This window comes from Bos indicus, chromosome 29, assembly GCF_029378745.1.
Source record: "Bos indicus isolate NIAB-ARS_2022 breed Sahiwal x Tharparkar chromosome 29, NIAB-ARS_B.indTharparkar_mat_pri_1.0, whole genome shotgun sequence".
NCBI classification, from domain to species: domain Eukaryota; kingdom Metazoa; phylum Chordata; class Mammalia; order Artiodactyla; family Bovidae; genus Bos; species Bos indicus.
The window spans coordinates 48734648-48757059 of NC_091788.1; the positions used below are offsets into that span (position 1 = coordinate 48734648).

General features: G+C 52.2%; 1 protein-coding gene across 3 annotated transcripts in view; it reads right to left on the reverse strand.

The window, feature by feature from the left end:
• LOC139180665 (actin, alpha skeletal muscle 2-like) overlaps positions 1-22412 on the reverse strand; it is a 38149-nt gene that overhangs the window by 4745 nt on the left and 10992 nt on the right. Inside the window, exons 1-6 of one of the 3 annotated variants that reach the window (XM_070782741.1) lie at positions 21805-21937; positions 20820-20930; positions 14078-14162; positions 10673-10834; positions 7541-7729; positions 4973-5154 (exon numbers count right to left, since the gene is read on the reverse strand). In XM_070782741.1, coding sequence (XP_070638842.1) covers positions 4973-5154; positions 7541-7729; positions 10673-10834; positions 14078-14162; positions 20820-20930; positions 21805-21843 — 768 coding nt within the window. In that variant the 5' untranslated portion in view covers positions 21844-21937. Of the gene's footprint in view, positions 1-4972; positions 5155-7540; positions 7730-10672; positions 10835-14077; positions 14163-20819; positions 20931-21804; positions 21938-22412 lie in introns of those variants that run through there. The other 2 variants (XM_070782740.1, XM_070782739.1) reach the window with 2 other exon arrangements.

The following is a 22412-nucleotide window of genomic DNA, read 5'->3' on the forward strand; positions in this document are numbered from 1 at the left end:
AGGTGGCCAACGTATTGGAGTTTCAGCTTCAACATCAGTCCTTCCAATGAATATTCAGTATTGATTTCCTTTAGGATGGAACTGGTTTGATATCCTTGCAGTCCAAGGGACTCGCAAGAGTCTTCTCCAACACCACAGTTCAAAAGCATCAATTCTTTGGCGCTCAGCTTTCTTTACAGTCCAACTCTCATATCCATACATGACTACTGGAAAACCCATAGCTTTGACTAGGTGAACCTTTGTGGGCAAAGAGATGTCTCTGCTTCTAATGTGCTTCCAACTCTCATATCCATACATGACTACTGGAAAAACCATAGCTTTGACTAGATGAACCTTTGTGGGCAAAGAGATGTCTAGGTTGGTCATAGCTTTTCTTCCAAGGAGCAAGCATCTTTTAATTTCATGGCTGCAGTCACCATCTGCAGTAATTTTGGAGCCCCCCCAAAATAAAGTCTGTCACTGTTTCCACTGTTTCCCCATGTATTTGCCATGAAGTGATGGGACCAGATGCCATGATCTTAGTTTTCTGAATGTTGAGTTTTAAGCCAACTTTTTCACTCTCCTCTTTCACTTTCATCAAGAGGCTCTTTAGTTCTTTGCTTTATTCCATAAGGGTGGTGTCATCTGTGTATTTGATATTATTGATATTTCTCCCTGCAATCTTGATTCCAGCTTGAGCTCCATCTAGCGTGGCATTTCACGTGATGTACTCTGCATATAAGTTAAATATAGATGACAATATACAGCCTTGACATACTCCTTTCCCGATTTTGAAGCAGTCCATTGTTTCATGTCCAGTTCTAACTGCTGCTTCTTGACCTGCATACAGATTTCTCCAGAGGCACATCAGGTGGTCTGGTATCCCCATCTCTTTAAGAACTGTGGACAGAGGTTTGTGACATTGTGCAGGGGGCAGTGATCAAGACCATCTCCAAGAAAAAGAAATGCAAAATGGTTGTCTGAAGAGGCCTTACAAATAGCTGAGAAAAGAAGAGAAGCTAAAGGCAAAGGAGAAAAGGAAAGATATACCCATTTGAATGCAAAGTTCCAAAGAATAGCAAATAGAGATCAGAAAGCCTTCCTCAATGATCAATGCAAAGAAATAGAGGAAAACAATAGAATGGGAAAAACTAGAGATCTCTTCAAGAAAATTAGAGATACTGAAAGGTTGTTGCTGAACCATGAAAGATGCCAGGATTCTTGGCCTCTGGAAGAGAATAATTCAATCCAGGGCTAGAGATGAGGCTTGATCGCTCAGCGCTTTTGTGCAATAAAATTTAATTAAAGTATAAAGGAGATAGAGAAAGCTTCTGACATAGGCATCAGAAGGGGGCAGAAAGAGTACTCCCTGCTAATCTTTAGCTGGATGTTATATAGCTACTCAGTTCAGTTCAGTTCAGTTCAGTCGCTCAGTCATGTCTGACTCTTTGCGACCCCATGAATCGCAGCGCGCCAGGCCTCCCTGTCCATCACCAACTCCCAGAATTCACTCAGACTCACATCCATTGAGTCAGTGATGCCATCCAGCCAACTCATCCTCTGTCGTCCCCTTCTCCTCCTGCCCTCAATCCCTCCCAGCATCAGAGTCTTTTCCAATGAGTCAACTCTTCGCATGAGGTGGCCAAAGTATTGGAGTTTCAGCTTCAGCATCATTCCTTCCAAAGAAATCCCAGGGCTGATCTCCTTCAAAATGGACTGGTTGGATCTCCTTACAGTCCAAGGGACTCTCAAGAGTCTTCTCCAACACCACAGTTCAAAAGCATCAATTCTTCGGCACTCAGCCTTCTTCACAGTCCAACTCTCACATCCATACATGACCACAGGAAAAACCATAGCCTTGACTAGACGGATCTTTGTTGGCAAAGAAATGTCTCTGCTTTTGAATATGCTACTAGCAGTCTGCTAATTAAAGAAAGGAAATGTCTCAAAACAGAGGATGGCACCGGGCCCCTCACCCACAAGATGCATTTTGAGACCCTTGGCACCAGGTGAGTCAGCCTGGGCCATAAAATGATTGACGTGAATCTTGAAGAAAGGCAGATTTCCATACAAATACATAGTTTCACTAACATAGATTAGGAGAACAATGTGTGAGTATAACATACTGGTTTGTCAAGTCAGTTCTGAGCCTTTAGGCGGAACCTACTTGAAGACAGAGTCTGGGGTAAATGCATAAGTACATTAACATAGCTTAAGACAGACATTTCCATAAGAAAAAGGCATTGGTTAGCTCAAGGTTTGAGAGGGGTTAAGTTCAGGTGGAGCCAGGTGCCTTTCTGGCAACACAGAATTTTAAGAGAAACCTCTTTTTAAACTTGCAGAGACAAGGCGGGGAAATGTAAACTGGTTTGTTTCCTCCTGCTGCTTAAGAGAGCGGAGAAGGCAATGGCACCCCACTCCAGTACTCTTGCCTGGAAAATCCCATGGACGGAGGAGCCTGGTGGGCTGCAGTCCATGGGGTTGCTAGGAGTTGGATACGACTGAGCGACTTCACTTTCACTTTCCACTTTCATGCATTGGAGAAGGAAATGGCAACCCACCCCAGTATTCTTGCCTGGAGAATCCCAGGGATGGGGGAGCCTGGTGGGCTGCCATCTATGGGGTTGCACAGAGTTGGACATGACTGAAGCGACTTAGCAGCAGCAGCAGCAGCTTAAGAGAGAGAGATTAAAAAATGTCTGACACTTGCAGCCTATTTCCTCCATTGGAGACCCCTGGCCTTCCTGCCTGTTACCCTCTCAATACCAAAGGAACATTTCATGCGAAGATGGGTACAATAAAGGACAGAAGTGGTATGGACCTAACAGAAGCAGAAAAAACCCAGCGCATAAGCATTGCTTCCAGAACAACTTTTATAAACAGGGGGGAAAAAAGAAAGAAAAGGTTTGAAAATGGAGTCAGAAAGAAGCCCACGTGAAAAGGCTACAGGCTCTGTGATTCCAACCACACGAGCTTCCAACAACTTGATTCCAGCTACATGGTGTTCTGGAAAAGGCAAATCTATGCAGACATTAAAATCATCCATCGTTGCTCGGGGACGGGGGAGGTGGGGAGCAGTGGGCAGCGCCCAGGGCGTTATAACATGAACTATCATGTGACAGCCACCGAGAATGTGGAATCACGTCCTCTACAGGACAGGGCGTCTGCGGGTGCACGACCTTCTACATTCCTCAGAGCCCATGAGACGCACAACACCAGGGGTGAAGCCTAACATCAACTCCAGACGTCAGCTGACAACAGTTGGTTCATCGGCTGTAACCAATGACCGGAAGAAAACAACGGGTAGGCTCACGGGGCGACTGGGTGCACAGGGAGGAATAAGTGGGAACTCGCTTTCTCTTCGGTTTTCCTGTAAACCTAAGACTGCTCTTAAAAAATAAAGGCTGTGAATTTGAAAGTAAACAAGTAAAATTTACATGGTGGTGAGAGCATGGCAGGAAGCCCCCTGGCAGGGGTGGAGGGTCAGGCAGGGGAGGGTCCCTGGCTTCCTAAAGCCCGAGGTGCATGGAAGCCGACCTGCTTTTTGCAGGCCTGGACCCGGGAAGTGGGGGTGGGGGTGGGGGAAGTGGGGGGAGCCTTTGCGTCAACCTCTCTCTGCACCGTCAGCTTCCTCTCCCTGCAGATCAGTTAGGTAGCTCTCCTGTCTTAAAACCACCGCCACCACAACCGCAAAACTCCCGATCTTGCGTCCCAGCTGTTGCCCGGCTTTTCTGTGCTTCTTTGCAGCAAAAGTCCTTCAAGTCCCCTCCAGACATCGGCTTTAAAGGCCCTCCAGGTGGTCTGTCTCACCGGACAGAAGATGCTGAATCCCAGGCCCCCAGGGGCTGGTCGTCAGCTTGCCCCACCTGCCAACGTGGCAGGAGTTCTAGTCCGGCTTTCTGCTATCAGCAGGGCTGCCCACTCTCGTCCTTTCCTGCCTGCACTCTGGAGCTCCGGTTCCTGGGGGCACCCCTGCTCCTCCAGCCTCTCCCGACGGACCGAGGGGGCTGCACCCCTGCCCCTGGTCTCTAGCCCCACCTCTGATGAAGTCTCCAGTGTGGAGCTGGAGCCCAGCCTCCTCCCACCTCTGAGCTCAATCCCTCCTGAATTCTGCTCCCCGACAGAGAGGAGAGATCCCAAGTGGATGCGTCCAAAGCTCCACTTCAGACTTCCCCTGACTACCCCTCTGCTGACCTCGACCATCTCTGCCACAGTGTCTCCATCTCCCCAGTGTTCAGGCTAGAACTTCAGGACCCGCCCAGGGTTCCTCTGTCTCACCACTACTTCACGTCTCCCCCAAAATCTTACTGCCTTTGCCTTGAGTGTGAGCTCAAAATCTGGCCACCTCCCCACACCCTCCGTGCTGCTGACCCCGAGCCACCAGCATGCCTCACCTGGACCCCAGCATCACCTCCCAGCTGCAGCCACATAGCCCACTCCCCGCGCAGCAGCCTGGCCCCTCCAGAGCCTGGCCTGATGTTGTCACGGCCCTACCCAAAGCTCCTGCTGGTTTCCAGTCTCCCTCACGGTAAAGTCTCGCGTGGCTTCTCTGACCCTGTTTACCCCGCTCCCTCTCTCAGCCCAGCCAACCTTTCTCAGCATTTCCTTAAGAAACCAGCCTCTGGGCCGCTGTGTGGGCTGTTCCCTGGGCCTGAATGCTCTTCCCCACATATCCAGCTGCTCCCCTCTCCTCCTTCAAGTATTCACTCAACACGGCCTTTCCAGGAGTGCCCCTGCCCTGACCTCTCTCCCCTTCTTCCTTTCTGTCTCCCCACCCTGAGCCTCATAGCCCTTCCCAGCATATTACCTCCGTACATATGATCTATATTGCTTAGTCCTCATCACTGCCCCCACACACTAGAATGTAAGCTCCCGGAGTTTCGTCGCTTTCTGTTAACTGAGGCTTCTGCAAGCACCTGGCACCTCAGAGGCATTCCAGGAACATCTGTGGAATAAATCGCTGAGCCCCAGAGGGTGGGTGTAGGAAGCCTACCTTCACATTAATCTTCGGGGAGACCAGGGTGGATGTTTCTTTCTGCAGCCGGGACCTCAAGCCAGAGCAGGTGCCCGTACCTCCCGACAGGATGATGTGGCCAAAAAGGATCTTCCAGAAGGCGGGGTTGCAGGAGCTGATGCACTCGAAGGCCTTAATGTGAATGCCCAGATTGTTCCGCTCTGCCAGGACGGACGGAACAAGGAAGAGACTTAGGGGATGGCTACACCCCTGGGCTCCTCCCTTCCCCGGCAGGGACCAGGGACGCAGGGGCCCCCGAGTCTCAGGCAGCTCGAGTGCAGTGGACAAACAGCACCGCTGACCGCGAGGCCCCTACGGGTTCAACACAGCAAAGTACATGAACGCCCAGCGCAGCCGTGGGGCCCACCACTCACGACTGGAGAAGTAGACATCAATTCTCCTCGCTCACCCGGAAGACCTTGCATTGAAATGTCACCGACAGTTATTAATTTTTAATTTTTAAAAATTCTTTAGATTCATTTCTATTGGGTATGGTTTCTCTACGATGGTGTTTGTCCGTCTCTGCCGTTCAGCAAAGTGAATCCGCTATACGCACACATTCGTCTCCTCTCTGTTGGATTTCCTTTCCACGTAGGTCACCGAGGAGCACGGAGCTCTCTGAGCTGTACGCAGGCTCCCACGCGTCGTCTGCTTTACACACGCGTCAGCAGCGTGCTCCCACGCGTCGTCTGCTTTACACGCGCGTCAGCAGCGTGCTCCCACGCGTCGTCTGCTTTACACGCGCGTCAGCAGCGTGCTCCCACGCGTCGTCTGCTTTACACGCGCGTCAGCAGCGTGCTCCCACGCGTCGTCTGCTTTACACGCGCGTCAGCAGCGTGCTCCCACGCGTCGTCTGCTTTACACGCGCGTCAGCAGCGTGCTCCCACGCGTCGTCTGCTTTACACGCGCGTCAGCAGCGTGCTCCCACGCGTCGTCTGTTTTACACGCGCGTCAGCAGCGTGCTCCCACGCGTCGTCTGTTTTACACGCGCGTCAGCAGCGTGCTCCCACGCGTCGTCTGCTTTACACGCGCGTCAGCAGCGTGTGAACGTCAGTCCCAGTCTCCCAGCCCACGCCGCCCCCCTGGTGTCCGTGTTTGCTCTGTTTGTCTGTGAGTTACCCGTTTTCAGTGCGTCGGCATTGATCGCCTTACGAAAGGACTTCTGTAGCTGCAGGCTCTTGCTCCGGTGGCCTTGCAGAATTATCCTGGTCCTTCCTCTCCGGACTCAGCCCTCGCCTATGTGGCCTCCGATGCAATGAGACCAGACCTAAAGGATGTGTGCGCTGTGGTCCCGTCTGTCTGAGAGTGTGAGGTGCTGGGAGGGATGGCGGGTGCCTATCACTGTGGCCTCAGCTGTGATGGTACCGACGTGTGACCCTGGGATAAGGACCGAAAAGTCGAATTCACAGGAGCCGTGTAGACGTGTGCACCAGCAGCTACCGTCAAAGGCACGGTTGTGCCCGCAAAGCTGCAGTCTACCTAGACCCGGAAGAGAACTTTCATACTGCAGGTGAAACTTCATCCAATGGCTTCTTCATTTCCCCTTAATATCTGGAGGCATGTGCCATGTTTTAAACCTTTACCCCCTACACAACCCGTCAGAGAACACAGAACCCAGCTCACCTGTACTAGATAAAAATGCTGGGTCCTTGCTAGGTACTAATTCTGGGGAGGTTTACTTCTCTGTTATTCCGCTTTGTCCCTTATTAATGTAACCAGTTATCTTTAAGTTTTGATTTCAGGCAAGAGCTGGCTTTCCTTGACTACTTTGCAGACTTCATTTTCCCAATCAAAGGGAATTTTATAACTCATCACTTTTTTTTCCTGTTCTCCCATGTCTGCCAGAGAGCTTTGTCAGCTCAACCTTCATTTAAAATCTCTAGATCAGCCAGATTTTTAAAGTTTCCTTCAAATTCCATGGGTTTTGCTTCTTTGCTTTGTCTCAAATCTATATTCTAAAGTATTTTGTAAGTAGGTAGAGTATAAATAATAAATAATGAAAAAGATTTGCTGTCCAGGGCAGTATCTCATCACATCTGATGGACGAGCTAACACTTTCTAGTAGGTCTCTTCATCTGTAAGATGAAATAATGTGAGATCTGGGGAAGGCTGAAATGGTCAGCAACGTGACGAGTATGTTGTTGTTAATCGCTGTTTAGTCGCTAAGTCACGTCCAACTCTTTTGTGACCCCCATGGACTGTAGCCCACCAGGCTCCCTGTTCATGGAATTTCCCAGGCAAGAATACCGGAGTGGGTTGCCATTTCCTTCTCCAGGGGATCGTCCCGATCCAGGGATCGAACCCCAGTCTCCTGTATTGGCAAGTGGATTCTTTACCTGCTGAGCCACCAAGGAAGTCCTGGAGACTATTTCTTAAATAGTGGTAAACTGTGTTTTGGTGCTTAACAAGTGACGGTTGTTATCAGGGGACCTTTTGAAATGAAGTGTCAGCTTGCTATTATTTGCTACTCAAAATAGAATGCCCTCCTGGCAACCCATCTCCTGCCTTGTGACGTGCTCATCTGTCTGTCCCCCTCCATGGACTCACCTATGAGGTCTGGCTGGAAAAGCGCTTCGGGGCAGAAAAACCTCTCCCTCCCAAGGTCTATCTCCTGGCCGTCAGGCAGCTGACACTTTTGCGGGTAGGAGGGAGAGTTGGCTTCTGCCTTCTCTTTTTCAAAGTCCAAAGCCACAAAACAATTTTTCTCTTTCAGGTCCCGTGCACACTCCCGGTCAGCTGTGGAAGAAACAAAAAGGGTCTGGCTGTGAGTTGAGTTCACGAAAGGATTTGTTTCTCCAGGAGCCTCCTTCTAAAGCTTCAGTTCCTTGCAGGTGTGGGGACCAGACAGAACTGTTAGGGGAAGCACATCGATTGAAAATGCCCACCCTGGCCAGGCTACCAGGCCTGGTTACCACAGTAACCATTTGCATGAGCTGTTTTACGACAGGAGGTCCTGGTAAGGAACAGGGAACTAATAAGCCTCCACCAACCAGAAGAGTTCGGGAAAGGTCAAAAGGAGACACCACCTGTCCGACCACCTCCCAGAATCCTTCTCTCTGGCATCCATCTCGGCTGAACAAGACGTGCACCACCAGGAAAGACTCAGAGTCAGAATGATTGGCTAAGGACAACCCGGAAACTAATCCCATCACCATAAAACCCGAGACTGCAAGTCATGCGGCAAATCTGTTCTCCTGGGTTCCCTTACCCTACTGCTCTCCACCCGGGCGCCCTTTCCCAATAAAATCTCTTGCTTTGTCAGCAGATGTGTCTCCTCGGACGATTCATTTCCGAGTGTTAGACAAAGCCCAGTTTCGGGCCCTGGAAGGGGTCCGCTTTCCTGCAACAGAACCATTGCAGAGGCAATTTCTATTTTCATCTCATATTCTAGTACCGGACTTCACACAGCTCAGTGTAAAGATTTTTCCTGCAACGCAGGAGACTCAGGTTCTGTCCCTAGGTTGGGAAGATTCTTTGGAGAAGGGAATGGCCACCCACTCCAGTATTCTTTCCTGGGAAATCCCATGGACAGAGGAGCCTTGTGGGCTACAGTGCATGCGGTCTCAAAGAAATGGACACGACTTAGTGACTAGACAACAACACTCGAGTGCCTGCTGATCTGTAACGTGTGTTGGGGCCGGGTCTGTGCTTGAGAAGGGTGGACTGGGGATGTTCCGAACTAAAATGCAAATGTTTGAGAAGTGTCTTCATTTTATATGCTCTGTGCTTGGGGGGCTGGATAATCAAGTTCAATTTTATTATCTATTAATCTGGGAGGTGATGGTGCTCGTATCCCTACCTGCTACAAATATTGCCTCCGAACAGTTCACAACTGCCCCCTCCTCTGGAGAACTGCCCAAGACAACGGAAGCCCCCTATTCCAGAAACATCCCACCTTCTGGACTGCTGACAACAGGTTTCAGACTCAGCTACATCTCCTGGTGTTAGACTTCTATTTTTCATCCACCATCGCTTTTGAGATTGGTCCAGAGGGCTCTCCCTGCGCCTGCTCACCTGGAAATCCCGCTGGTCCTTCAGCCCATGGACATCTGACCTCTACCTTCTCACTTTGCCTAAACCAGGATGATGAATCCGTCACTTGGTAATGGCAGAAGTGGGAGAAGTGAGAGTTGAAAGCAGACTTTTTCTTGACTTTTTTCCCTCCAACAACTAATGCTGTTGGTCACACCCTTCTCTTTCCTTGCCTCCGGGGTAACACCTTATAGTTTCCCCTTCTTTGCCTGGTTTGGGCTTTGGTGAGACAAGTACAGGTTCAAATTACCTCTTCCACCTCTGCCATTTACCAAGTGCCAAGCTTCCCTGATAGCTCAGTTGGTAAAGAATCTGCCCACAATGAAGGAGACCCTAGTTTGATTCCTAGATTGGGAAGATCCTCTGGAGAAGGGATAGATTACCCACTCCAGTATTCTTGGGCTTCCCTTGTAGCTCAGCTAGTAAATAATCCACCTGCAATCCAGGAGACCTGGGTTTGATCACTGGGTTTGGAAGACCTCCTGGAGAAGGGAAAGGCTACCCACTCCAGTATTCATGGCCAGAATTCCATGGGCTGTATAGTCCATGAGGTCGCAAAGAGTTGGACACAACTGAGCAACTTTCACTTCACTTTCAAGCTCATTATCCTCTTAACCTTCCCTCTCCTTGTCTTCAAGAGTGGGACTGATCCTCCCTCACAGCATTGCTGTAAGGATGAGATGAAATAATGCATATGTGACTTTGCTAAGTGTGAGGTGTCAGTAACAGGTATGAGACGATCCCAGCCGATCCTTACCACTGCCCCGTGCTTTCCTCTAATTGACCCACTATTCTTCTGGGTTCCGTACTTTACAGGGTTTGGACATAGACCTCTGGCCTGAGAAGACCAGAAACCGCAAGGTGGGTTAGAGGCTTGTTGGGAACGGGTGTCAGGTAGGGTCTACAGGCTGGGACTTAGTCCAGGAAGTGGATGAAGAGTGGACAGGCACCTCCCTGTCCGGAGTCCTTGGGTTCCCTTCTCAGCAGTTATACCTACGAGTCATGGGAAGTTGAGTCATCTAACTTTCCTAAACCTATTCCTCTTGCAGTGGAGGTAACTGTTTCTACCCAGGGTATTGAAGCATAAAGCAGTGAGAGAATGTATGCGGACTGTTTCCTTAGCCTGGTGCCTTTCACAGGGTAAAGTGAAAAGTGAAAGTGAAGTCGCTCAGTCGTGTCTGACTCTTCGCGACCCCATGGACTGCAGCCCACCAGGCTCCTCCGTCCATGGGATTTTCCAGGCAAGAGTACTGGAGTGGGGTGCCATTGCCTTCTCCAGTAGGGAGTAAGTACCCTCTTACACAGGGTAAGTGCTCTGTAAAGCTTAGCTCATCAGCATCAGCGTCACCATCCCCTCACCACCATCACCATCGCCTTCACCACCACCATTATCATGACCACCACCGTCATCTCCATTACACCCGCATGACCGCCTCCATCACCATCATATCCTCATCTTCACCATCATCCTTGTTGCCATCATCAATGCACTAAATGTCCCTAAACACATATGGCATTGCTTTTTAGAGATAGAATGATGAGAAAGTAGCCTTTGCTTTACAAATTGAGGGCTGTGGGTGCAGGAAGCTAAGGAGGCCATTACGGCCCGAAGACTGGTCCACCTGGCTGAGAGGAGCAACGTCCCACCTGTGCTCACAAATGAGTGCCCACTTTCTGACAGCAGATGCAGGAAGTACAAGGTTAGGTCTTGGCCTGCGATGTCCATGTGGAAGGTCGACTGATGCAAAGGGCAGCCGTCAATGATGGGCACAAAGTATGTCATTCCTTCTCCAGATTCGATTGTCATTCCTGGGTGAGAAAACACACGGGCATCATGTCAGGTCCAGGGCATTGCTTATCAGTTGTCAAGTCTGCTTGAAGACATGGCAGAGGAGCAGATAACCAGATGGGAATCTGGTTAAGGGATCTGAGGAGAAAACTTTCTTTCCCTGCAGAAGAGTGTGCTAGGATAGTGCCGATCTGGGCCAGACCAATGGCTGAATGTGCTGGAGAGGAAGTCTGCAGGTTTTCTAATTAAATCAGACGTTCAGGTGTTAGTCTTTTCATAACTGTTCACGGGGTTTGCCATTCCCTTCTGCAGTGGACCATCTCAAGGCTGTATATTGTCTCCCGGCTTAATTAACTTATTGCAGAGTACATCATGTGAAACGCTCGGTTAGATAAATCACAAGCTGGAATCAAGAATGCTGGGAGAAATACCAACAACCTCAGATATGCAGATGATACCATTCTAAAGACAGAAAGCAAAGTAGAACTAAAAATCCCCTTGATGAGGGTCAAAGAGGAAAAAAACTGGCTTAAAACTCAACATTCAAAACACAACCATCATGGCATCTGATTCTATCACTTCATGACAAACAGATGGGGGAAAGTGGAAACAGTGACAGATTTAATTTTCTTGGGCTCCAAAATCATTGTGGATGGTGACTGCGGCCATGAAATTAAAAGATGTTTGCTCTTTGGAAGAAAAACTATGACAGACTTAGACAGTGTATTGAAAAGCAGAAACATTACTTTGCTGGCAAAGGTCTGTCTAGTCAAAGCTATGGTTTTTCCAGTAGTCATGTATGGATGTGAGAGCTGGACCATAAAGAAGGCTGAGCACCTAAGAATTGATGCTTTTGAATTGTGGTGTTGGAGAAGACTCTTGGCAGTCCCTTGGGCTGCAGGGAGATCAAACCAGTCAGTCCTAAAGGAAATAAGTCCTGAATATTCATTGGAAGGACTGATGCTGAAGCTGAAGCTCCAATACTTTGGCCACCTGATCATAAGAGCCAACTCAGTGGAAAAGACTCTGATGCTGCTAAAGAGTGAGGAGAAGAAAAGAGAAGGGGATGACAGAGGATGAGATGGTTGGATGGCATCACCAACTCAATGGACATAAGTTTGAGCAAACTATGGAAGACAGTGAAGGACAGGGAATCCTGGCATGCTGTAGTGCACAGGGTCCCGAAGAGTACGACATGACTTAGCAACTGAACGACGGCAAGGGCGTGGCACCAGCATGTTCTTATTTTAAGACTTCGTAAGCTAGGAAAAGGCAACCCACTCCAGTGTTCTTCCCTGAAGAGTTCCGTGGACAGAGGAGCCTGGCGGGCTACAGTCCACAGGGTCACAAAGAGTCAGACATGACTGAGTGACTCACCCTTTCAGAGCTACAGCAATCAAGAGAATGTAGTATTATCCTACAGCTACACAAACAGATCTGGAGGAGGAATGGCAGCCCGCTCCAGTATTCTTGCCTGGGAAACCCAATGGACAGAGGAGCCTGGTGGGCTACAGTCCAAGGGGTCGCAGACAGTCAGACACGACCGAAGTGACTTAGCACACACGAATAGACTGATGAAGTAGGACAGAGAACACAGAAACAGACCCCCACACACAGACAGCTGGTTCTCAAAAAATGGGCAAAGGCAATCCAGTGAAGAAAGCATGGTCTTTAAACAAATACTGTGGAGAAGATGAGACCTCCACACACACACAAAACCTCACTCATACTTCATACCATATACAAAAATTTATTTGAAATGGATCTAAATGGAAAACTAAATGACAAAGTCTCTAGAAGAAAACAGCAGAAAACTTTTTGGGCTCAGTGTGTATTTCTTAGATATGACACTGAAAATAAGATCCACAGAAACTAAATTGATAAATTGATCTTCATTGAAGTTAAAAGCTTCTGCTCTTCAAAATACACATTGAAGAGGGTGAAAAGTCATAAACTGGGAATCAGATCAGATCAGATCAGATCAGTCGCTCAGTCGTGTCTGACTCTTTGTGACCCCATGAATTGCAGCACGCCAGGCCTCCCTGTCCATCACCAACTCCCGGAGTTCACTCAGACTCAAGTCCATCGAGTCAGTGATGCCATCCAGCCATCTCATCCTCTGTCGTCCCCTTCTCCTCCTGCCCCCAATCCCTCCCAGCATCAGAGTCTTTTCCAATGAGTCAACTCTTGTTGCAAAACTTCTGTCTGATAAAAGACTTGTACCCAGAATACAAAAAGAATTCATAAAGCTCAAAGATAAACAACTCAATAAAAAATTGGGCAAAATTGAACAGTTTGAAGTAGATCTACGGATGGTAAATAAACACATGAAAAATGCTCAATCTGATTGGTCTTCAGGGAAATGCCAGTTAAAACCACAATGAGATACCGCTGCACACCTGTTCAAAAGCAGAACTGAAAGCCTGACCCCATCAAGGGCCCTGGAGGAACCAGGCGCCTCACAACGGCTGTGTGGGGCCACACAGAATGGCCCGCGGAACACCACGCTGCAACTAGCCTGGCCGAGTTTTTAAAAAGTTAAACGTCCACCTACCATATAGCACGGTCACCTCCCTTCCAGGTATTTGCCCAAATGAAATGAAAACAAGTGTCCGTGCAAATGTACACAGATGGACACCTGTATACAAATGTCCACAGAAAGTTTATCGATAAGGGTTCCCAACTGGAAACATCCCAAATGGCCATTCCTGGGTGAATGGATGAAGTGTGGGCACTCACCCAAAGGAGCATTACTCAGCAGCAGCACGGGATGAACCGTTGATACAAACCACAACGCGAGTGAGTCTCCAGATAGTCCCGTTGAGTGTAAAAAGCTTTACAGGAAAGGGTACCCACTGCATAATGACACTTCTACGAAACTGCAGAAGATGCAGACCCCCGTGTGGGGACAGACGCCCGGAGGAAGCAGCGTGTGGCGGGGGAGGGGAGTATTTGGGGGTGATGGACAAGTCCGTCCTCTTGACTTGGGGGTGGGTTCAGAGTGTATTCACACCTCAAGGTGTATCCAGCTGTGCGCACTGCAGTGCAGTACATGCCAATCATACCTCAGTAAAGATGCTCAGGAAAAAAGTGCTCAGTGCGGGAGGTGGGGGGGAAAGTTCAACCAGGAGGGATGAAAAGGGCTCGTAAGTGGCTTTTATGCATTTTTCTTTTCTTATTTGGTGAAAGGGAGTGGGCAGCCAGAGGGATGGGCTGGGTGTGGGCGTGGGCTCCCAGGGGCGGGCTTCCTCAGGGCCACTCACCAGCGGTGTGGCCAGAAGCATAGAGAGAAAGGACTCCTTGGTTGGCTAAATATAAGGCAGGCACACTGAAGGTCTCAAACAGGATCTGCGAGAGGCGTGGAAGCAGTCAGGGGGCGGTTTGCCTAAATTCCGTGCGTACACGAGTCCCTCTGGCCAGAGGAACATGACTCCCCCAGAGGGATCCAGACAGCAGGGTCAGGAATGCCCCCTTCATCCCAGCCCTGCCCTGACGACCTCTGTGACACCCTGTCTCCCCGTCTACAGAACGGGCCACACCCTTCCCAGGTACCAAAGGGTGAGCGCCTTCTGTGCTGTCTCAGGACCTGCTAGAGGGCATCACGCCACCTTGTAAGCCACCGTTTCCTCACGGTGGGGAAAACACAGACTGCCAAAGCTTCTGAGAAGCCATTGCCTGTCCCTCCACTGAGTACACCCTTCTTTCCTCTCTCCGAGGGTGGGCAGACCATGCCGACCAGGGTACTTGGCCTTCCCCAGTCAGTAGAAATCGATCAGAGGCCACACAAGACATTCAGGCAGGGCTCGATCGGGGTCCCTGTTGCAGAAGGGGCGTGGCAAGAACAAGCAGCAGGTGCCTGGCTGCCCCTGGGTGGGGATGAGCTGCGTCCTTACGCGGGGGAGGCTCAGGGTATGTCCAGGGGTGAGCAGAGGAGGGGTGTAGGTGGCTTGCCCGCCCCTCCGTGGTGCTGAGGGCAGGGGGCACCCGCAGGGCCCTGCTTCTGCCAGCACTACCCACTTTCTGTCAGTTTTTTTTCTTTTTTTGCTGCAGGCTCTTCAGAAGTGGCAGTTGAGTTTTTCAGTCTCTTTGTATCTTTGGGTCCGAAATGTGTCCCCAGTGCACATGCACGCAGCTATTTTTGGTGTTGTATAGTTTCTTTGCTGGAGGAGAGGTGTGTCCCAGTGCAAGCACCACAGAAAAGGCCAGGTCTCAGGGCCTCCCGTCTCCAGACGTCATCGAAATTCCGACACTTGGACTTGGGACAACTCGCTTGTTTCATCACAACGGAGCAATGAAAGCTAACGGCTATTGTGTGTCAACTAACAGGCCAGGCACTTAGTCCAGACATGGCTTGGTCAGGAAATCTCTCCTGGGTGCCATGTACGGGGAGAAGGAGCGCACAGAGGAGGCAGAGCCTCGTGTTTATGGCCCACGGTGGCGGCCCCCTGATGGGTGTGACGTAGGATCCCCCGAACCCCATCCACATGAGCGCCCAGCGGGCAAGAACGTGAGGGAACGGGTGGCAGGAGTGGGGCACGGGCTGCAGAGCACGCCGGGCACCGCCTCTGTGGCCCTGGTGGGGTGAGTGAACAATTTCCCAGCAAGATGGTGACACTGTGTCCACAGGACTACGGGTTCTTTTTTTTTTAAGTTCCCTCAAGTCCTTCCTAAATCTTTTCCTTTTGGTTTTTTCTTTTTTCTTTTTTTGGCTGGGCTGGTTTGCTGCATGCTGGCTTTGGTCTGGGTGCGGGGGCTCCTCTCTAGTTTCATGGCGGTGGCTTCTCTTGTTGCAGAGCCCAGGCTGTAGGCACACGGGCTCAGTAGCTGTGGTGAACGGGCTTAGCTGCCCCACGGCGTGTGGAATATTCTCAGACCGGGGATCGAAGCTGTGTCCCCATTGAGCCTGTGGTTGTGTTGGCAAGAGGATTCTTAACCGCTGGCCCAGCAGGGAAATTGTATCGGTTCTTCTGATGGCGGGACTCACCGTGGTGTCACTAGGATGGATGGCAGGCAGGCTTCGTCACGTGCAGCTCCAAACCAGGGACAAGCACCAGGCTGTGCCATGGGGGTGGGACGGGAGTACACCAGGAACAGGGTGAGCGGGAGCTGTCGGGGACAGAGCACCGGTGGCCTGCGGGGTGGTCTGCCAGGTTGCAAGGGATCCTTTGGGTCAGCTCGTTTGGCTAAGGTCATGGGCTCCTGTGCATAGAAGCAGACCTTAACGGTCTCGTATCCGGCTCTGAAGCAATTAGGGCAGGTGTATAGCACTCCAGGACTCTTGCCTGGAAAATCCCATGGACGGAGGAGCCTGGTGGGCTGCAGTCCATGGGGTCGCTAAGAGTCGGACACCACTGAGCGACTTCACTTTCACTTTTCCCTTTCATGCATCGGAGAAGGAAATGGCAACCCACTCTGGTGTTCTTGCCTGGAGAATCCCAGGGACGGGGGAGCCTGGTGGGCTGCCGTATGGCGTCGCAGAGTCGGACACGACTGAAGCGACGCAGCAGCATAGGGCCCTGGGGTGTGTGACAGGACCACAGTCAGAGGGTTGGGGTGTGGGCTTAACTCGCTGCCCAAGAGGGAAATTAACCAGCCTCTAGCCAAGACCCCAAGCCAGGTCAAGACAGCCTTTTTAAACAGCATTATACATCTCTAGCCAAGACCCCAAGCCAGGTCAAGACAGCCTTTTTAAACAGCATTATACATCTCTAGCCAAGACCCCAAGCCAGGTCAAGACAGCCTTTTTAAACAGCATTATACATGGAACACACACCACTGAGTGTGTGACTCACAGAGCGTGCTACCCTCTAAGGGGATTATTACAGAGCAGGGTCTGGGGGCTTGATGATTTACCATGAGAGATGAGAACACACGTCCGCATGAAGATTAGCCTGTGAGTCTGTGCCATTCTTGGGCTCCCCCCACAACTGGATCCTGGAATTTGGATCCTAGTGGAGGTGGGAGGGCAGCTTTTACGATTCAGCTAGAGACCCTTCCCCTTAAAAACACAAAGGAAAAACCAGCTCCACTCCCCCTGGCCTGGCAAGAGCTTGGAAGGGTCTTCAGGGAACCTGAGGTCAAGCCCCCATTTCATAGATGAGAAAACAGAGGCCTAGGGACAAGAACCAGCATTTAGTGAGTGCTTGATGGTGCTAAGCATTGGGACAAGCGCTTCACAGAGTTAACTCATCTCATTTCCATGGCGCCCCCAGGTGATACCGTTATCATCCTCTGAGGGGGCACCAGGACACCGAGAGGACCAGTCACCCACCCGAGGTCACGGGGCCAGCACTTGGGGGTCTCAATGCCAGCCCACGCCCTTCCCTGTGTGCTGGGCTGACCCTACACTGGTTTTTCTCCTGGGACCTGGCCCCCAGAAATCCTCTTCAGATACACATTTATTCTCGGAGGAGAACCAGCCCCGCAGTCCTCAGCCTGCTTGTCTCCAGGAGGAGACCCGGTTGTATCAGCTTCTGGACGGAGGGCCAAAGGCAGGAAGAGGACCGGCTGGAAGGCTGGGGCAGGACGGGGAGCTTGGTGCAGAGCTGCAGGTGTGAAGTCCCCTGTCCGCAGGGAGGGGGCATTCTGGGCCCCAGTGCAGCCGCCACGGCCGGCTGCCCGGGTTTGTCTGCAGAAGCCCCCGCCCTTCAGCACTGCTCCATCCTGGGCTGCGCTCCCAGGTCCCCTGCCCGGGGTGACCCACGGGGATCTGCCCGTGGGGGTCCCGAAGGGGAGACGAGGAGGTGGGAGAAGGCACTGGGCCGCTGGCGTGCCCACGCCCTCCCTCCTGGCCCCTCTGGCTGCTGGTGCCCCCTCCCTCCTGGCCCCTCTGGCTGCTCGTGCCCCCTCCCTCCTGGCCCCTCTGGCTGCTCGTGCCCCCTCCCTCCTGGCCCCTCTGGCTGCTCGTGCCCCCTCCCTCCTGGCCCCTCTGGCTGCTCGTGCCCTCCGGCTGCCCACTCAGCCCCGGCGGGTGTGTCAGCTCATCGCCAGCCCAGAGCCCTGAGCCTCTCCTGTGCCTGTTCTGAGACTTGGGCTCACCCATGTCTGTTGGCTCTTCAATAAACTCTCACCAACGCTACCCCATGTGGGCATCCTTTGGTTTCCTGCTGGGATCCTGATACAATTAGGGAGTGAACTCAGAGACAGTCGTGGCAGAAGGGCAGGGAGCGGGCCTGGGGGTGGTGGGGAAGTGCCCGAGCCAGGCCTTGTGGCCGGCACTGCAGTTAGTGCGAGGCTGGTCAACTTGCCTGGGCACAGGGGGGCCAGACATTGGGTCAAACATGGGTCTGGGTGTGTCTGAGGGTGTTTCTGGATGAGACTGGCAATTAAGTTCATGGGCTAAGTGCTGTGCTCAGTCGCTCAGTCGTGGCCGACTCTTGCAGCCCCATGGACTGCGGCCCGCCAGGCTCCTCTGTCCATGAGATTCTCCAAGCAAGAATACTGGAGTGGGTTGCCATTTCCTTCTCCAGGGGATCTTCCCCACCCAGGTACTGGACCTGTGTCTCTTAAGTCTCCTACATTGGCAGGCAGGCTCTTTACCACTAGCGCCACCCACAGACTGAGCAAAGCAGATTGCTTTTCCCAAAATGAGTGTCGTAAAAGTGAAAGTGTTAGTCGCTCAGGCACGTTGGACTCTTTGTGACCCCATGGACTATAGCCCGCCAGGCTCCTCAGTCCATGGGATTCTCCAGGCCAGAATACTGGAGTGGGTAGTCATTCCCTTCTCCAGGGGATCTTTCCGACCCAGGGATCAAACCCAGGTCTCCTTCACTGCAGTCAGATTCTTTACCGCCTGAGCCACCAGGGAAGGTGGCTCTCATCTAATCAGCTGAAGGGCTGACTACAACAGAAGACCTGAACTTCCCTGAAGGAGAGGGCATTCCTCCTGCCTGACTGCCTTTGAGCTGGGACATCGGGTCTTTTTATTTCCTAATATATTCCTTATTATTATTTTATTTATTTTTGGCTGTGCTGGGTCTTTGTTGCTGCTCGGGCGTTTTCTAGTTGCAGCCAGCACAAGCTTCTTGTTACTGTGGCTTCTCTTGCTGTGGAGCCCAGGCTCCAGGGTTTGCAGGCTCAGTAAGCGCGACTCCCGAGCTCTGGAGCACAGGCTCAGTAGTTGCAGCACACGGGCTTCGTTGCCCGAGGCATGCGGAATCTTCCCAGATCAGGGATCGAACCGGTGTCTCCCGTGTTGGCAGGCAGATTTTTACCACTGAGCCCTCAGGAAATCCTGGGACATCAGTTTTTTTGTGGTTTTCGACTGACTTAGACCACTGGCTGTCCTGGGGTCCATCCTGCTGGCTGCAGATGCTGGGACTTGCCGGCTCCCATGATCCTCATTGACTCTTTATAATAATATGTATTTCTCCTTGTTGTCATTCAGTCGCTCAGTCATGTTCAATTCTTTGCAACCCCAGGGACTGCAGCACACCAGGCTTCCCTGTACATCACCATCTCCCAGAGTTTGGTCAAACTCTTGTCCATTGAGTTGGTGATGCCATCCAACTATCTCATCCTCTGTCGCCCCCTTCTCCTCCTGCCCTCAATCTTTCCCGGCATCAGGGTCTTTTCCAATGAGTTGGCTCTTTGCATCAGGTGGCCAAGGATTGGAGCTTCAGCTTCAGCATCATTCCTTCCAGTGGATATTCACTGGAGGGTTGGTTTCCTTCAGGAGGGACAGGTATAAATCCCTTGACTCTGTGGGTCTCCTCCACTGAATGTCTATCTCCTCCTGGTTCTGCTTCCCTGGGAAGCCCTGAACAAGACTGTCTGGAGCAGTGCGTTCCCTCGGGGGAAGGATGCTTCTGTCTCTCTCTTTTCTCTCCAGCTCACACGGGCCCCTTCGGGCACTGGGCATTCTCAAAGCTGCTGTCTGCTGTGGCAGGACTGAGGCTTATGCCAAGTCCACGTGCCTAGCATGGCCCACCACCCACGTGCAGGGGAGGACTCGTGGGAGCCCCCGAGCCCTGTGTTAAATGAGGCAGGGCTCACATCTGTGCTGCGGTGGACGCCGCTCTGTTTCTGGGCCGCGGAGGGAGCCTCCTCCCTGGGCAGGTGGTGCCTCCGGCCGCTGGGCATGCCTGCTGGGTCACCGCTCACCGCGGGAAGCGCCGCTGGGCTCCAGGAGTCCGAGCCAGGTGGCAGAACCTGGCTGCTTGCTTCATTAGCTCGCTGACGTCCTCACCGCTCACCGCGGGAAGCGCCGCTGGGCTCCAGGAGTCCGAGCCAGGTGGCAGAACCTGGCTGCTTGCTTCATTAGCTCGCTGATGTCCTCACCGCTCACCACGGGAAGCGCCGCTGGGCTCCAGGAGTCCGAGCCAGGTGGCAGAACCTGGCTGCTTGCTTCATTAGCTCGCTGACGTCCTCATTAGGCAGCCGTTGCAGCTCTTGCCCCACCTGGACCCCATACCAGCCCTGAGGAGGGCTCTGCCATCTGCACTGGGGGTGCATCCCCTTCCCCACCAGCCTTGATGGGCTCCGTCACCCAGTTCAACCCAGTTCAAGCTGAGGCAATCCAACCAGCACACATCACCCACTCCTTGGGGTTGGGGGGCAAGCCAGGGGTGAGGCCTAGAGGTGGAGGAGGCCCTGGAGCTTTTAAGTCAGGCTTAGACCCGCAGGCCGGACACACCGGGCATCAATGCTGAGAACACACTGCAAACACAGATCCCGGGGGTTGGGTGTGTCCACAGGCCACTCGCTGTGCAACCTCAGCCAACGACTGCCTCGGCTCCTGGAAGCCCCAGTTTCCCTGCCTGCCCAAAGGGGCACATAAGCGCCCTGCACGTAGCGTGGCTGCAGGTCCAGATGAAACCATCCAGCTTCAACAGCTTACCTGTGCTCGATGGTTTGTGAGCCCTCTGGTGGAAGCTGTCACTCTTGCTGATACCGAAAGGGTCAGGTCTCGCTGGCGTCTCTGTCTCTCCCAAGGTTGGGGAGGGGCCCCTGCCGCCCTCCACCAGCCTGCTCCCTGACCCCCGAGCTCCCCTCCTGGCCTCTTACCTGTGACAGTCTCTCTTTACTGGATATGGAGTTCAAGGGCGGCTCTGCCATCAGCAGAGGGTGCTGCTCTGGGGCGACGTGGAGCATCTGGTAGAAGGAATAGTGCCAGATCTGACGAGAGAGGGGGCGCGACTGTCAGCGCCCCGCAGCCCCCACCCCGGCCCCTACCATTTCCCACCCAGGAGGAGGCCAGCCGCGGGCCGTGAGGACCACAGGGAGGCCCCACAGAGAGGCCACGTCGAGAGGGGCCCGCTTGCTGGCCCTGCAGAGCAGCATCTCAGAAATGGGTCCTCCGGCTCTAGTCGAGCCTTCGGACGCCAGAGCCCCAGCCAACACCTGCCTGCAACCCCATGAGAATCAAGCCAGAACCACCCAGCTAAGCTGCCCCCGAGTTCCTGGCCCACGGAAACTGTGGGAGGTAACCGGTGACCATCCCTGTTTCCAGCCACTCCGTGTCGGGATGACCTTAAGCCTTGGATAGTTAACGCATCATCCACGGCAATGTGACCCTGTTCAACTACATACGGAGCCCTCAGCTACTGAGAGAGTGGTTCAAGGCAGCTGTGTCCATCCCATCCATACTGCACTGGACATGGTTGGATGGCATCGCACACTCAATGGGCATGAACTTGGGCAAACTCTGGGAGATAGTGAGGGACAGGGAGGCCTGGTGTGCTGCAATCCATGGGGTCACAAAGAGTCAGACACGACTGAGCGACTGAGCAACAATAGGAAAGATACACGGAGCGCAAACTTCACCACTGTAAGCTTTTTCCAGCTGTGCAGTCCAGGGCACTAAGTGCATGAACACTGTCGCACAACCATCGCCTCCGTCCATCTCCAGAACTTTCTATCTCCCCAAACTGACACTCTCCCCAGTAAACACTAACTCTCCATCCCCTCCCCCAGCCCCTGGTCCCCAACCTCCCACTCTCTGTCTCCATGAATTGGATGACCCTCGGTCCTCATAGAAGTGGCGTCGTACGTTACTGTCCTTCTGTGACTGCCCCATTTCACTGAGCATCCTGTCCTCAAGGTTCACCCCCGTTGCAGCTGTGTCAGGATTTCCTTCCTGTTAAAGACCAGATACAATTCCACTGTGTGGAAGGGCCACGTTGCGTGCGTCCAGTCATTCACTGAAGGACACTTAGATCATGTCTACCTTTTAGCTGCTGTGAACCTTACTGCTATGAACACATGTGTACAAATATCTCTTCCTGGCCTTGCTTCCAAGTCTTTGGGGATTCACTCTGAAGGGGGATTGCTTCCCTGGTGGCTCAGACAGCAAAAATCTTCCGGAGACTGATTGATCTACAGGATACCCTGGGTTCGATCCTTGGGTCGGGAAGGTTTCCTGGAGAAGGGAATGGAAACCCACTCCAGTACTCTTGCCTGGAGAATTCCATGGACAGAGGAGCCAGGTGGGCTACAGTCCACAGGGTCTCAAAGAGTCGGACACGACTGGGTGACTAGCACACTCACGTTCGCGGTGATTCTAGCATGATTTTTGGGGAATCATTATATTGTTCCCTATAGTGACTGCACTGTTTTACATTCCCACCAAGAGTGTCTGAGAATTCCAAATTTCTGACT